The 16,693-nt window shown below is 46.7% G+C and overlaps 1 protein-coding gene across 3 annotated transcripts in view; it reads left to right on the top strand.

Moving 5' to 3' along the window:
* The first annotated feature begins 5,534 nt into the window (after positions 1–5,534).
* Positions 5,535–16,693, top strand: part of TBC1D15 (TBC1 domain family member 15) — a 99,069-nt gene continuing 87,910 nt past the window's right edge. For 2 of the 3 annotated variants that reach the window (XM_074942034.1, XM_074942035.1), the window contains exon 1: positions 5,558–5,708. In XM_074942034.1, coding sequence (XP_074798135.1) covers positions 5,685–5,708 — 24 coding nt within the window. In that variant the 5' untranslated portion in view covers positions 5,558–5,684. Of the gene's footprint in view, positions 5,709–13,680; positions 13,687–16,693 lie in introns of all 3 variants that reach the window. The other variant, XM_074942036.1, reaches the window with a different exon arrangement.

The raw sequence follows: 16,693 nt of genomic DNA, 5'->3' as shown, positions 1-16,693 counted from the left end.
AAGATTCAAATGGGGAATGTGGAAATGACCATAGTCTCTCCTGGGAGACCCTGCCTACCCCTTGCTCCCGTGGCTTATAAACGCAGGGAACTTAGACAGCAGCAAGGAGCGCTTCAGCAGGTGCTGAATGACTGATGAATGTGACTTTGGCTGATTAGAAGGTTGCTGGCACTGCCCATTTGGCAGATTACACCTCAATGTGGAAAATATTCCAAGGATCATTGAAGCCTGCTGTACTAACTCTGCATAACATTTGTGAAGCAAAGGGGGAAAAGGAGCACTGAGGTAGATCAACTGAGGGAGGCTTTGAAGGAGCATTTTGACAATGATTCCCAGTAATGTGTCTTTATGTGATGCATTCAGCCAGGCAATATTTACTTGCCACCTTAAATGACCCCTGCAGTACTTGCTTCCTGCGTGTTAATTGTACTGAGCAAATATTCCTGCCTATAGCCATTGTGTTTGAATGTTAGCACCAACTAACGTGTGTATGACACAAATAAAGTCTCATTTTATTTCAAAGACTAATATGTAATAACAGGACAAAACACAAAATTTTTGTCAAACAGGGGACATGGAAATGAGGATCAGTCTCTCGGTTACGACTCTCACAGCTGACTGTAACTCCAGCTTTCATTGTAAAACCAGTTCCTAGGGGAAGAGTGCATGGGGTACTGCGAGGGACCAGGAACATGCGAGGAATGTGGCGCAGGAGTTTGGGGAGTGCATGGAACAGAGTTCTGTATTGCCTGCAGGGTGAGTCATGCATGGATGTGCTCAGACTGCAGCGAAATGAGGGACCTGAGCATCTCTGTCTGGTCCTCCAGCTGCCCCTGTGTCCTTTCCAGGCTATCCAGCCCGAGTCTTTCTTTTATAGTCTTACTCCACTGTCTTGTTTCACTATGTGCTACATCTGTTGACTGCAGCACTTTGTGAAATGTATCCTCCTTACTCCTCCCGGTTTTCCACCTTATCTGATGAAGGAGCTCCACCAGTGTGGAGGAGTAGGTCCTCAAGGGCACATCTGCAGAACCAAAGAAACAATGAACAGAGACGGTATTGTGAGTTCACTCACAGCCATGATCACAAAAGTTACACACACCTCTTTCTGACTGTCTCTCTGCTAGCACACAGCTCAGCGAGAGCCCGAAATATGGTGAGTTTGGCCGGGAGGGGGTGGCTACTGAAGAGGGAATGGGCAAGAAGGGACAAAGGGTCTGGGTGCTTTGCGAAGAGGGTCACTAAATGCACCTAGGGAGAGTGTTCTGAATATTGGCATCCTTTTCCACAGGCTGGGATAATCGAACTCGATATCTCACTCCTGAGGGTAACCCAGGATGCAAGGGTGCATCTCCTGCATACATGTGGCTTCAGACTGGGTTCAGTCCCTGCAGAAATAATTGCCAGTTGGTGCAGCAAAGTTTCCTACAGCGGGGGGACAAACAAGGCAGCTCTGCCAAGGAACCTTTAGCAGAGGATTGCAGAATACCTACAGGAAACTTTCCTAGAGATCACTATTGTGGATTCCTGGGACGTCCTGGTGTACATTAACAAACTTTCCCATTGGGCCCCCACTGCATAGCATCATCTGTTAATTGCAGTCCCTTATCACTCCTCTACCATATAACAAAATACATGACAGCTCAACCTCCTCTCACTGTGCACTATCAAAGCAAAATGTGTGCTTACCTGAGCTCGCTTTCCCTGCTTCAGGCATGCCAGAACTGGAGTGCTGGGACTTGCTAGTCCCCTCCAGAGGCAAAAAGAGGTCCCGACTCGCTGCACCATCAGACTACCCTGTCGAGTGTTCCACATCTGCCTCCAACTTCACTTCCTCAACTACCACTTTGTCCTCGGAGTTGACTGTGCTGGCTGCTGCCTCCAGTCCCCTCAAAGTATCCATGGGGTTCTTGGTGGTTGAGATGGGGTCACCACCAAGGTTGGCATTCAGCTCCATGCAGAAGCTGTCTTTGGTGCCGCACCAGAGCACCAGTTGGCCACCCTTGCCATCTAGTGCGCCTGCCTCAGCTCCTTGATATTAGCACAGCACTGCTGTGTGTCCCTTTCATGCCCCTTCTCCTGCATCCCACTAGCAATCAACCCAAAGTTCCTATGGTTGGAGCAAAGCTGTGACTGCACAGCCTCCTCTCCCCAGAGAACCAGCAGCTCCATTGTACTCCAGGTTGGAGCGCGTCTACTGTAGAAAGCTGGCATGGTCAGCTGGGAAGATGCTGAATGAACGGTCCATGCCTAGCAAACAGGAAGAGGAATTTCAAAAATTCCTGGGCCTTTAAATGAGGGAGGGGCAGATGCCGGAGGCTGCAGGGCAGTGGAGTTCAAACTGCTGACCAGAGCAGTCATGATGGGCATTGTGGGACACCTTCCGGAGGCCAACTAGGGTGACATAAGCAAGCGCAGTATCCACACTGACAATGCATTGATCTAACTTTGCTACAAAAACCTCTATGCCTCTTAAGGTGGTTTTATTTTGTTGGCATAGCAAGAGAGTTAAATTGGTGGGAGGAGCATTGTTGCGTGTACATCTCCACTGTTTTGTCGATGAAAGCTGACTTGTCGACAAAACTGTGTAGTTCTAGCAGGTTAATTAGCCCCTTCTGAGCCACATTAACACCTTCAAGAGTGGTGTGGGGTGAACACCCCATTACATAGAAGAAGTCACCTATCTAGGTCTCTGTACCTTCTTGTGTATGAACAGCAATTTGTAAGGGTGCTGGTCACAGAATGGCTGAGGGGGCGATCCTGGCCTATACCTCTATGTGTGGTGTTTCCTCTATGGAGATAGGGGTATAAATTACCCAGACAATGAGGAGTCTTTGAGTGAGTGAAGGGACTCGTCAATTTTATTTACTGAATAAGTTAGCCTCGTCAAAGGGTAGGTCCTCAATGGTATTTTGTACCTCCCTGCGGGACCCTCAGGATTGGAACCAAGACTTGCGCCTCATGACAATTGCTGTAGCTATCCCTGTCAAAGTGGCATTAGCATCATCCACTGCAGCCTGAAGAGATGTTTTAGCTATCAGTCTGCCCTCGTCAATGAGGGCTTGGAAATGTCCTCTTGAAGGAGTTTGTCCTTAAAGTCCAGAATTTGGAGCAGTTGGTGAAATCATACTTTGCTAATAGGACCGGGTAGTTAGCAATTCGAAACTGAAGGCTGGTGGAAGAAAAGACCTTCCACTCTAGGCAGTCAAGGCATTTAGTACCCTTGTCCATGGGTGTTGCCTTGAGATGCGGTAGCCTAGACCTCTTAGTGTCTGCTTACACTAGCAGGGAGTTGGGTGCTGGGGGTGTAAACTGGAACTCCACTCCCTTGCCTGGTACAAAAATAATGTTTCTCAGCTCTTTTGGAGGTGGGGGGTGCAGGAAGCAGGAATATGCCAAACTACCCTGGCTGGTTCCATAAGAGCCTCATTCACTGGAAGGGCCATCCACCTAGGACCAGAAGGCTGCAGAATGTCTAGGAGCCTATGCTGAATATCCTGGACCTCCTTGAGTTGGATCTAGAACTCAGTCACCACCCTCTGCAGGCGCTCTTGATACTGCCTGTGGTCATCAGGAGTGAATGATGCTGGAGGGACAATCACCTCATCTGATGAGAAGGATACCCCCATTGGAACTGTTGGTCCCAACGGATCTGGCTTGATTTTCTTTTCTCTTGTACTCTAACAAAGCTGGTTGGTTTTGGCTAGGAAATGGTAGGTGAGATTCATACAAGGGTCCAGGGTGTCTAGCATAGAAATTCCATGGACCCCAATAATGCCAGTATGTAGGGTTGACTGGTTGGGTGGACCCTATGACATTGGGTACCATCAGTCCCCATGGATAGGCATGTTTGGGTGAAGGATGGATCCCAGACTTTTGAGAGTTTTTGTCTGGGCTAGCATCCCTGTGCGGAGGTGATGTTTCGTCTGAAGCCTCTGACTTGGCCAATGAGAAGGTAAGTTCCAGTTCAACCAACAGAGCCATTGGTACTGGTGGACAAATACTCTGGCTGGATGGGTGGGGGAGCATTCCTATCTCTTCACATTGGCTTCTTTCTCCAGTGCTGTAATGTCCCTAAATAGGGTCATACCCACCAGGAGAGGAAACTGTGGATAAGGTAGGGTAAAGATATCCTTTGGAGAGCTGTAGGTTTCAGTCCATCCTAGAGTGCAGGGTTTTCTAGTGGTCAGGACAGATGGATCCAGTGCATCCTAAGTGGTGATGGATAGTGGTTCCTTGTGGGGCGTGGGGCAGTGCCAGTGCCAGAGCAGAGTCTCATCTGGAACTCCAGATGGTGTTGGTAGGTGCTGATCCTTGGGCTTATGTATTAGAACGGAAGTTGGTACTGACAGATCCTTATTCCTTTGTGCCATACCTTCATATTCAGAAGATTTGACTGGACCTAAGTCCTTAGGACATGCATGCAAGGACTCAATTGACTTAGATGGAGTCAGGGAGAGATCTTTTACTCTAGGTGCAGATTTGGAAGGATATCTGTTCTTGTGTTCGCAAAAGTGCCCCTTACTCTTGTGAGAAGCCCTAGGTAACAGTTGTTTAGACTTAGCTGCTTTGGCCTTGGATCCTGAGCTTTCGCTTGGAGGGGCACTGCCCTCTGACTGAGGCGGTTGTCTGGAGGGCGCCTCTCTAGCCCAGGTCCAGCTGAGCTCTATGGCCTTCTCCATGAGATGCTTCTTTAGTCGGAGCCATCATCCCTCATGGGTTCATTGGGGGACAATGGGTGGGGACAGATAGCTCAGTGGTTTGAGCATTGGCCTGCTAAACCCAGGGTTGTGAGTTCAATCCTTGAGGGGGCCATTTGGGATCGGGGGCAAAAATTGGGGATTGGTCCTGCTTTGAGTAGGGGGTTGGACTAGATGACCTCCTGAGGTCCCTTCCAACCCTGATATTCTATGATTCACAGAGGGAAGGACTGACAAATGCTGTACATGAAAGAGATGTGACCCTCCCCAAGGCAATAAAGGCAACACTGGTGCTCAGAACTCATGGAGAAAGAATGAAGGCAGGAAATTCAGTTCTTAAACCCTGATTCCGGGCATGGTCTTTACAGAGAAATGCTCGGGGGGGGGAGGAAGAACTAAATTACACTAACTAGACTAAACCTCACTACTAAGAAAAATAAAAGAAAGGATTTAGAATATATAGGTCCGGAAGAATACACACAGAGGTCACTTCAGACACAGAGGATTCCCACTCAGCCCATGCAGCTCTAGAAAGGAACCGGAGCAGCATCACTCCGCAGGGCCCCGATACCCTGGAGGGGGTAAAACCCCGGTATGTGAGGCAGGGACACGTCTATGCGGAGTCAGTGGTGGTGTGTAGGGGAAGGGCCATGCCCTAGCATGTGGGAGTGGGTAGGGGAGCGCTTCGCCCACGGGTACATCTCCACAGGCGGCGGCACCGGACGCGTCCCCACCCGCAGGCGGCCCAGCGGTGCGCCGGCAGCTGCCGGGAGAGAGGCTCCAGCGGGGCGAGCGCGAGGTCAGGACAACCCCGCCCCCGGTTCGCCATATTCGCCTTCCTCCGCCGCCACGAGGCGAGTTGTCCGGGGCGCATGCGCCGGCCGCTTGGCCCTGGGGCTCGCGAGAGGCGGGGGCCCGAGGTTGTTGTGAAGCTGTTGGAAGCACGTGAAGCGCGCAACGTCATCATAAACACTAGTAGGGGAAATGGCGGCTCCTGGGAGCGGAAAGGTAACGGGGGAAGGGGATGCCTGCTGCCCGCCGGCTGGAGCGGGGAGGGTGAGGCCTGTGCCGACGGGAGCGCCCGGCCCTGGTGCTGCCGCCGCGTGTCTGTTTGTCTGTCCTAGGCTGGTGGGGGAAGCGAGGCCCGGCCCCTCGTACTGCTGGGCTCTATTGCTCCTTAGCCCTGGCGGGGCGGGGGGCAGCGGAGAGCCCTTTTGCGGCTGGGGGTGTCTCCCTAGGCCGTGGCGCCCAGTGCGGGGGGGGGGGTGTCCCTGTAGAGCGGGGGGAGGCCGGGCACCCTGCGCTGGTTCGCTGGGGACTCCTTGGTGGGGGAAGGGAGGTGCTTGGTGACCGACAGCGAGCGCCTTGCTCCCTCCCGAGGAGCTGGTGACATCGGGTGTCTGGCCCCGACTGAGGCGGCGTCTGTCTTGCCCGGGCCCGCCAGCCTGTCCCGCTGCAGCCCCAGCGTGTCCCCAGTGCCGGGGGCGGCCAGTTGTTGCTCGGCCCTTCCTCTGGCGAAGGCAGCCCCGCTCCACTCGCTCGGCGGTGTGTGTGTTTCCGAGGAGAATGCCAGGCTGCTGGTCAGTTTGTGGCTGTTTAAAATCGTAGCGCTTTTGTGAAGAAGTGGAGTTGTCCCATTGTCCTTGGCCATGGTATCCTGGTGTTTAGCAGCCACGCTCTTTGCCAGGCTTGGTTGGGTTTCAGTGGCGTGGGTGTGTCCACCTTTTGATACTTTGGGATGTAGTGTGGTCTGTAAAGAGAAGATAGTTTAACATAAATCTAATAATTGCGTTAACATAAATATCTGTGTTCTTTGATTCATGGTCGAGCCTGGGATGGGACTTTTTTAAATCCCATCCGACTCCGCAATTCCAATTTCCACCTACTCCCGCATTGTTTCTTGCATTTTTATCGCACTCCCACCTGCAAAAACCTTAGATCCTGCCAATCCCGCAAGAGAGACTGATACCCCCATGCTACTAAAAAACAAACAAAAAACCCATGGTCATTTAATACATTATATACATAATTAGAATTCAGACACAATTTTTACATGCTGAACTGATGAGAGATTTAGCATTTTACAGCAAATTACTAAAGTCTGGGTTTTTGTTTTTTTGGTTTTTTTTGCCCACCTAATTCCACCCACAACAAAGTACTTTTTACCTGCTCTTGCTTTTATGGCAGCAGGTCCTGCGGGACTCATGGGATCCAAGTTTCATTGCAGGGCTCTAATTCATGGGTGGTCTTTGAGTGTAGTACCATGATTTAACAAAGAGAAATTCTGGAATTTAACTCTAATGTGAATCTTGATTTGCAGTTATTTGATGGGATAAAAAAAATTGGATCCAAGTTGTCCTTCAGTATGTTTTTTATTGTCCAACCAAAAATTGTGCTTATCACAATTCTTTGTGTTGAGAATGAATTGCTTATTAAAAAACATATTAAAAGTTATGTTTGTATGTTCCACCCTCGAGAATCGGCTGCTGGGGATGTACCTGAAAATCCTGGGTATGTTGGCTCAGTGGTGCACCTCACCAAAGTCTGAAAATAAAGATTGGTGTCCTACTTCAGTCTCCTTGTAAATGTCAGAACATGGTACTTTCAGAGGTATAACTCTTAACACAAGAGAACACACATAATTAGCCAAGTGTACCTTTCTCAGAGGGCATTGAGTAGTGCATCTAATTGAGTGGAGTTAGAGGAAGAATTTAGTGCAAAGAGGTAGGTAATAGATAGAGACTACAAGGAAACTAATGCAGGAGACCATTTTTCATTGTTAGTTGCAAGTTGGATGAGTGGAACTGTCAATTTAAAAATATGTTGCAAACAAATTTCTTTAATGCTAAACACTTTAGACTTGAATTTTTTAAAAAGCCTGTTTACTTTTTAGCATTTTTCATGAGTTGAGCAACAAAAATCAAATCAGTTTTTCTTTTTAATCGGTATAACTTTCAGATTCCTAATGCTGCAGTGTTTGTTTCAAAGGCTGCTGGGAATATTTGTTTTGAAGGAACTATATTCCTTGAAGAATGACTTGTTGTTTTCACAAAAATTAAATTTTGGGTGAAATTTTAAATTGTGTCCAATTCAGGCCAGCAGTTTATTGGATGATCAACATAAGTCTCACTCTTCATTACTAGGTGTCTGTGCCTGTTCCCTTGAAATCCCCATCACTCTTCTTTCCTTAATCAGGGACTTGATACCTTATTCTGAAAACTTCAGCAATGAGAAGTTGAAATGGAAATTGGAACAGTGTTAGTGTAGGCTTCTGTAATGATGAGAAAAGTAGATGCTGGTGTTATACAACAGACAAGTGTTTCCTTTTCATATCCTGAGGGCATAATGACAGACTAAAACCTACTTGTGGATCTCCTAGGTAATTTTTTATCTTAAAAGGACAGTCTGTAGGCTTGACTGCTATTTTTTTTACTAACTTCTTTCATTTATTTTGAATACTGAAGGGAACTTTGTTTCGCAAGGCTAGATAAAATGCATACATTCTTTGCATAACTCATTTTTCACATTGTAGCTCATAAATGTCATAGATACAAGCTAAAACATGTGGAGTGTTGCTCTTTCCAAGTAAATGCAAACTCCAGGTTGACATGTGGGCTTGGAGAAAAAACTCTCTCCCTGTCAAGGACTTAACTCAGTTGTGGTAAAGGTCCATGGATGTAAGTCATGGTTTATGCTAGTTCAAAGCATCTCCCTCAGGGTTTGCACCAGAGCAGTTACATCAGTATAACCATGTGTGACCGGGATCTCCGGGGGGGCGGCCAGGCTGAGATTGTTCAGTTAGGGCAAACTACAAAGAATGGGGCAGATACTCCCCAAAACTGGTGATTATTCTAATATTGTACTTAGATTCACCAAGCCAGCAACAAAACAGCTTCTACAATCATAGGTGCCAACTTTCTCTCTACCCAGGGGGTGCTCGACCCACTCCACCCCTTCCCCCAAGGCCCTATCCCTGCCTCGCTTCCCCCCCGAGTATGCTGCCCACTCCCCCCCCGCATGCCACAAAACAGCTGTTCCGTGTCATGCAGCAGGCGCTGGAAGGGAGCAGGAGGAGTTGATCAGTGGGGCTGCCAGCGGGTGGGAGGTGCTGGGGTGAGAGGGGAGCTTGGCTTCTGGTGGTTGCTAAGCACCTGCTTATGTTTTTTTCCATGGGTGCTTCAGCTGTGGAGCACCCCCGGAGTCAGCACCTCCATCTACAATACCTTATTGGTTACCCAGATGCCAGAAATACAGTTCCCTTAAAGTAACCCAGTCTTGAGCTCCCAACCATACAGCCAAGTCAAATATGATGAAGATTACTAAAAATCTTGTTCATCATATAAAAAGTTCTACCAATCTCAAAGGATCAGACACATCAGCCACTAGGTTAATGAATATCTCAGATCTTACCCCAATACACGCTTACAGCCAATTCTTATTAACTAAACTAAAATTCTATTAATTCTCCTCCTTTGCTTCCTGAGTTACCCTAGATCAATGGTTCTCAACCTGTGGCCCACATTAGCACACAGCTGCGGCCCAGCTCAGCTGTGTGATAAAGGCTGTGGGTGTGCCCGGGGTCTCAGGTTCCCAGCTGCCCAGGGATAGAGGTTTGGGCTGCCCTGCTGCCTAGTGTGGCGGGGTCTGGCCTGCCCTGCCCTGCGGGGTCCGGGACCCGGGGCTACCGTCTGGCCACAGAGGATCAGGGGCCCGAGGTCCAGGGCAGTTGGCTGGCTCCGGGAGCCTGAGCAGCTGCGCGGCGGGGGACTGGGGCTGGCAGCCAGCCTGCCCCACGTGGTGTGGGGCCTGGGGAAGCCGTCCCATCCCGTGAGCTCTAGGGTCCGGGACAGCTGCACGGTGGGGTCCCAGGCAGGTAGCTGGCTGGCCCTGCGAGCTCTGGAGTCTGGGGCAGCCGCCTGGTCCTGCAAGCTCTGAGAGCCTGGGCAGCCGCGCAGCGGGGGTCCAGGGTCAGGGACTGGGCTGCCAGTGCCCTGCTGCCCAGCCCCTGCGACCCAGGTTACACATTGTAGGCCGCATATGCGGCCCACAATATGTAATAAGTTGAGAACCACTGCCCTAGATCCTAATTCTTTCACTTCTTTACTTGAACTTTTATCTCTGTCCCATTGCAGTCCTTTCTTGAGGGCTTCAGTCACTCACTTTTTCCTCACTGGGTATTCAACTTTCACAACATGTCCAAGTCAGTTTTACTTTCTGGGTCCTATTTGTAATGGTCCTGCCTTTTGATCATATATTGCTCCTGATTAACATGCAAAATGTTTCTTGATACTCATTGGAGTTTTGCTGCCAATTGAGGACAACACATGGACCTTGTTTTTCTGCTCTCTTCCCCCTTTTTACTTGGGTGTGTGTTGTTACCAGTCGTAAGGGCAACATCTTAGCTGTACTCATTCTTTTGTAGCTCTATTTTCTGCTTCATATGTTGCCTCTGTTATATAAGTAATGTTCCTGAGATATTACATGACAGCTAGGATTTTGCCATAGTTTGTTCCTGCGCTCTTTGGTAGGGTTCTTTGCCGTTGCCACACCTCCCTTAAGACCCTTGACCCAGCCTTATTTGTCTCTTTTTACAATGATTGTTCTGTTCTCTATATAGCCAATTTGTAATATTTACTTAATTTGTTTTCTTTGAATTATGGTTATGATTCAGATTCATTTTCAAATAGTGACCATCTACATTAAAACACTCGTGCGCTTTAGTTCTCTGTTCTTCATTGCAGTCATCATGTTTTTCTGTGCATGCAGGTAACTACAGCTAGTGTTTTTTTGGGAATGAGGACCTTCTTCCCTGGTGCTTTTGATTATATGCCTCAGCATGGGTACCTTTACCTCTTTCTGCTGCTTACCAGAGGCCAGTTTGTTTTCTTTGTCTTTGGGAATGGTCTCCAAGGCCATGTCTACGCTACTGGGTAAATCGACACTGCTGTGATAGATGCAGTGGTGTCGATTTAGCGGGTTTGGTGAAGATACCCTAAGTCAATGGGAGAGTGCCTCCCGTCAACATAGTGCAGTGTAGACACTACTGTAAGTCAACCTAAAATTACGTCGACTTCAGTTATGTAACTTATGTAACTGAACTAGTGTATCTTATATTGACTTACAGTGTTAGTGTAGACCAGCCCCCAGGGATTTTCCTTATAAAAGAATCATAGGATCATAGAATATCAGGGTTGGAAGGAACATCAGGAGGTCATCTAGTCCAACCGCCTGCTGAAAGCAGGACCAATCCCCAACTAAATCATCCCAGCCAGGGCTGTGTCGAGCCTGACCTTAAAAACCTCTAAGGAAGGAGATTCCACCACCTCCCTAGGTAACGCATTCCAGTGTTTAACCACCCTCTTAGTGAAAAAGTTTTTCCTAATATCCAACCTGAACCTCCCCCACTGCAACTTGAGACCATTACTCCTCGTTCTGTCATCTGCTACCACTGAGAACAGTCTAGATCCATCCTCTTTGGAACCCCCTTTCAGGTAGTTGAAAGCAGCTATCCAATCCCCCCTCATACATCTCTTCCACAGACTAAACAATCCCAGTTCCCTCAGCCTCTCTTCCTAACTCATGTGTTCCAGTCCCCTAATCATATTTGTTGCCCTCCGCTGGACGCTTTCCAATTTTTCCACATCCTTCTTGTAGTGTGGGGCCCAAAACTGGACACAGTACTCCAGATGAGGCCTCACCAATGTCGAATAGAGGGGAACGATCACGTCCCTCGATCTGCTGGCAGCGCCCCTACGTATACATCCCAAAATGCCATTGGCCTTCTTGACAACAAGGGCACACTGTTGACTCATATCCAGCTGCTCGTCCACTGTAACCCCTAGATCCTTTTCTGCAGAACTGCTGCCTAGCCATTCGGTCCCTACTCTGTAGCGGTGCGTGGGATTCTTCCATCCCAAGTGCAGGACTCTGCACTTGTCCTTGCTGAACCTCATCAGATTTCTTTTGGCCCAATCCTCTAATTTGTCTAGGGCCCTCTGTACCCTATCCCTACCCTCCAGCGTATCTACCTCTCCTCCCAGTTTAGTGTCATCTGCAAACTTGCTGAGGGTGCAATCCACACCATCCTCCAGATCATTAATGAAGATATTGAACAAAACAAACCCGAGGACTGACCCTTGGGGCACTCCACTTGATACCGGCTGCCAACTAGACATGGAGCCACTGATCACATCCCGTTGAGCCCAACAATCTAGCCAGCTTTCTATCCACCTTATAGTCCATTTATCCAGCCCATACTACTGTAACTTACTGGCAAGAATACTGTGGGAGACGGTGTCAAAAGCTTTGCTAAAGTCAAGGAACAACACATCCACTGCTTGCCCCTCATCCACAGAGCCAGTTATCTCATCATAGAAGGCAATTAGATTAGTCAGGCATGATTTGCCCTTGGTGAATCCATGCTGACTGTTCCTGATCACTTTCCTCTTGTCTAAATGCTTCAGAATTGATTCCTTGAGGACCTGCTCCATGATTTTTCCAGGGACTGAGGTGAGGCTGACTGGCCTGTAGTTCCCAGGATCCTCCTCCTTCCCTTTTTTAAAGATGGGCACTACATTAGCCTTTTTCCAGTCGTTCGGGACCTCCCCCGATGACCATGAGTTTTCAAAGATAATGGCCAATGGCTCAGCAATCACATCCGCCAACTCCTTTAGCACTCTCGGATGCAGCGCATCCAGCCCCATGGACTTGTGCTCGTCCAGGTTTTCTAAATAGTCCCGAACCACTTCTTTCTCCACAGAGGGCTGGTCACCTCCTCCCCATGCTGTGCTGCCCAGTGCAGCCGTCTGGGAGCTGACCTTGTTTGTGAAGACAGGCAAAAAAAGCATTGAGTACATTATCTTTTTCCACATCCTCTGTCACTAGGTTGCCTCCCTCATTCAGTAAGGGGCCCACACTTTCCTTGACTTTCTTCTTGTTGCTAACATACCTGAAGAAACCCTTCTTGTTACTCTTAACATCTCTTGCTAGCTGCAACTCCAGTGTGATTTGGCCTTCCTGATTTCACTCCTGCATGCCCGAGCAATATTTTTATACTCTTCCCTGGTCATTTGTCCAATCTTCCACTTCTTCTAAGCTTCTTTTTTGTGTTTAAGATCAGCAAGGATTTCACTGTGAAGCCAAGCTGGTCGCCTGCCATATTTACTATTCTTTCTACAGAAAGCAAGGTTTGTTAGAAAATAAAGTAAAAATAAAAAGTTGTGGCATAAAATCTTATTTTAAAGTCTGAAAAGCAACCTCACTAGATAGGATACTTTATAATTAGTCTGTTTATGGACAAATACAGTTTTTTACATTCTTGGAGTTTGTGTATTTTCAGTATCTTGGCTGTTAGATCTTTCCCTCTGTGTTACCATCTCACACTCATTGGTACACTTGTCATCAGGGAGGTTATTTTCTCTTGTGTGCTTCTTTACATGGTGTGAACATTCTGTTACCCTGTATAGGTGGGAATATTCTGTGTTACCGTGCATAGCCCTCTAATTAAATATATTGGTCATTAAGACCAATATACATTTTCCGTTATGTGAGTTTATTCAATATTTGATTTCAGCCATCTCCAGTCATTTGATATGTGCTGCTTCAAAGGAATCTCTGTAACCTTCGTGGAATTAGACGCCTTTCTGTATATCCTCTAAATCTAAGGCATCGCTTAACAGACGGATTATATAGGGCTTCTCTACACTTAAAATGCTGCTGCAGCAGCACAGCTGCGCCACTGTAGCACTGCACTGAAGACGCTACCTACATCAATTGGAGGACTTCTCCCGTCGGCATAGGCACTTTACCTCCCAGAAAGGCGGTAGCTATGTCAATGGGAGAAGCCCTCCCATTCATATAGTGCTATCTAACCTGAGAGTTAGGTTGGCATAACTGTGTCCCTTACGGGTGTAGATATTCCACACCCTTGAGTGACGTAGTTGTACGGACATAAGTTGCTAGTGTAGACCAAGGCTCATAGTATGCTGTGAGCAGAGGCCTGTGCCCGCCTGGAGTTCTTCTGAATGTTAGGCCTTGTCTAAATTAGAGTGTTTTACCAGTGTAGCTGTGTCTGTTAAGAATGTGATTTCCCCCCACTCCCCGCGCCTTTCACATTTCTAACTGACATAGCTGTCCCAGCGAAAGCTATGCAGGCAAAAAGTCTTTTTGCTAGCATAGTTTATTACATTCGGGGAACTGGTTTAAGCTATAGCATATATCTATACTGGTAAACCCTTTTAAGTATAGACAAGGCCTCAGTTATGGTTTCACTGTGCTGAAGAGGTAAAGTATAACTCTCCTTTACTCATAATTCGAAAGTTTCTGTTTATTCTTATTGCATTTTATATCCATTATAGAACTTCTCTTGCATAAATGCTTACAGTAAAATTTGCTTATTACTACCTGAGGCTCTTCTCCTGTCTGTGCTTAAGAGACTTGTATTTTAGTTTAAATACCACTGTTACTGTATAATTATTCTAATAGCTCAAGACACTTTCAATGCATCTATGGCAGGACTTGAAAAATTTGCTTATTTCCGTCAAGTAAGAAACCTTTACTGTGTGTGTGTGGTTCCCATAGTTTCCAACTCTGGCAAGCTTGTCAGTATTGGGTGGATTTTTACTTAAAGCCCCAACTCCTGGAATGAAATGAGAATTCCACTTTAAATAAATAAATAAATAAAAGCTGATTTTTCTAGTCCTCATCATTGCCCTGAAAGCGCTTGAAGACGTGAGCCCTGAATGCTCCAAAAAGCAGAAGCCACATAAAGACTCAGTTTATTTTTTTATTTTTTTTAAAAGCTTCTGAATTCTAAGCCATCTCATGATCTTTTAGGGGCCTGATTGATGTTTTTTGAATGCTTATGGTTGGCAATACCAGAATCCAGACCCCTCAATTTCTGCAGAATTTAAGCTTTAATTTAAAAATAGTGTTTGAAAGATAAGCTTCCAGATATGAACTGTTGCACTGCTTTTATCTTGAGTCTTCAGCCTCAGTTCTTCCTCAGCCCACAGCTCCTAGGAAAAACCTTGCAATAGTGAGACTTTGATGACTGCTAGCACTGCTTCATCATTTACTAGGGTTACTGTACCATAGAATACCTAGTTAGGATTGATTCATTGAGACCTTTATATCCATTATAGTTGATAAAACTGGAGTACCATGTCTCCACTCCTTTCCAGACTTGTATTATCCATGTGTGACTTCTTATTGAGTTTAAGTCAGATATGGACATTCTTTAGCATGGTTTGGTTTGGCATCACAAAAGCTGTCATTAGAACTGTACAGATTTGTGTGATAGACCCATGGTTAAAGTTGCAACTATTCCAGATAGTTGAAATATAAAATAAGTAACTGTTTAGTTAGTACTTAAACATTTCTATCACCTGGTCTACACTACACAATTAGGTCAATGTAAGGCAGTTTACGTTGACCTAATTATGTCAAATGAAAAGGAGAACTTGTGGCACCTTAGAGACTAACAAATTTATTTGAGCATAAGCTTTTGTGAGCTACAGCTCGCTTTGTCGGATGCATGCAGTGGAAAATACAGTGGGTAGATTTATATACACGGAGAACATGAAACAATGGGTGTTACCACACACACTATAACAAGAGTGATCAGGTAAGGTGAGCTATTACCAGCAGGAGAGCTGGGTGGGGGGGGAAACTTTTGTAGTGATGATCAAGGTGGGCCATTTCCAGCGGTTGACAAGAACGTCTGAGGAAGGGGTGGAGGTGGGGTGGGGGGAATAAACATGGGGAAATAGTTTTACTTTGTGTAATGACCCATCCGCTCCCAGTCTTCATTCAAGCCTAAGTTAATTGTATCCAGTTTGCAAATTAATTCCAATTCAGCAGTCTCTCGTTGGAGTGTGGTTTTGAAGTTTTTTTTGTTGAAGAATTGCCACTTTTAGGTCTGTAATTGAGTGACCAAAGAGATTGAAGTGTTCTCCGACTGGTTTTTGAATGTTATAATTCTTGACGTCTGATTTGTGTCCATTTATTCTTTTACATAGAGACTGTCCAGTTTGGCCAGTGTACATGGCAGAGGGGCATTGCTGGCACGTGATGGCATATATCACACTGGTAGATGTGCAGATGAACGAGCCTCCGTACTCCTTTTGTACTCCTTTTCTTTTTATGGAGACAGACTAACACGGCTGCTACTCTGAAACCTGTCATTATGCAAGGCACTGAATTTAGCCGTATGGAGTGGAAATCTATCAAGTTCATGAAAAAACTCATGCAGACAGACATCATCTTCCTTTCCAAATGCAAGCCGATGGGGATCATACCAAAAGGACTGAAGGTAAAAAATCCATTACAATCTACATACCACACAGACTATGCTGGCAGCTTGTGCCACACACTCTCAAAGAAACTGCGGAACCACCTGATCAACATCCTCTACAGCAAACAGGGAAAGATTAAGAATGAGCTCTCAAAACTCGATACTCTCATAAAAAACCAACCTTCCACACAAACTTCCTCGTGGCTGGACTTTACAAAAACTAGACAAGCCATTTACAACACACACTTTTGCTTCTCTACAAAAGAAAAAGGACACTAAACCACTACATGCCACAAGGGGCCACAACAGTGGTTCCCTTAACCCACTCAGCAATATTGTTAATCTATCCAACTATACTCTTAGGACAGATTCTTCTGCTGGGCTATCTCAGGGCCTCTCCTTCTGCCCCTCCACCCCCACGAACATGATACAGTTCTGTGGTGACTTAGACTCCTACTTTCGACGTCTCTGACTCAAATAATATTTCCAACACACCTCTGAACAACATACTAACCCACAGAGACCTTTTTACCAAGACTACTAAAAGAAGGATTCTGAGTGGACTCCTCCTGAAGGTTGAAACAGACTGGATTTCTACATAGAGTGCTTCCGCCGACATGCACGGGCTGAAATTGTGGAAAAGTAGCTTCATTTGCCCCATAACCTCAGCCATGCAGAACACAATGCCATCCATAGCCTC

The sequence above is a fragment of the Natator depressus genome, chromosome 1 (genome assembly GCF_965152275.1).
Source record: "Natator depressus isolate rNatDep1 chromosome 1, rNatDep2.hap1, whole genome shotgun sequence".
Taxonomy (NCBI): Eukaryota; Metazoa; Chordata; order Testudines; family Cheloniidae; genus Natator; species Natator depressus.
The sequence above is the reverse complement of the archived record's forward strand: the minus strand, read 5'-3'. Positions and strand labels throughout refer to the sequence as shown.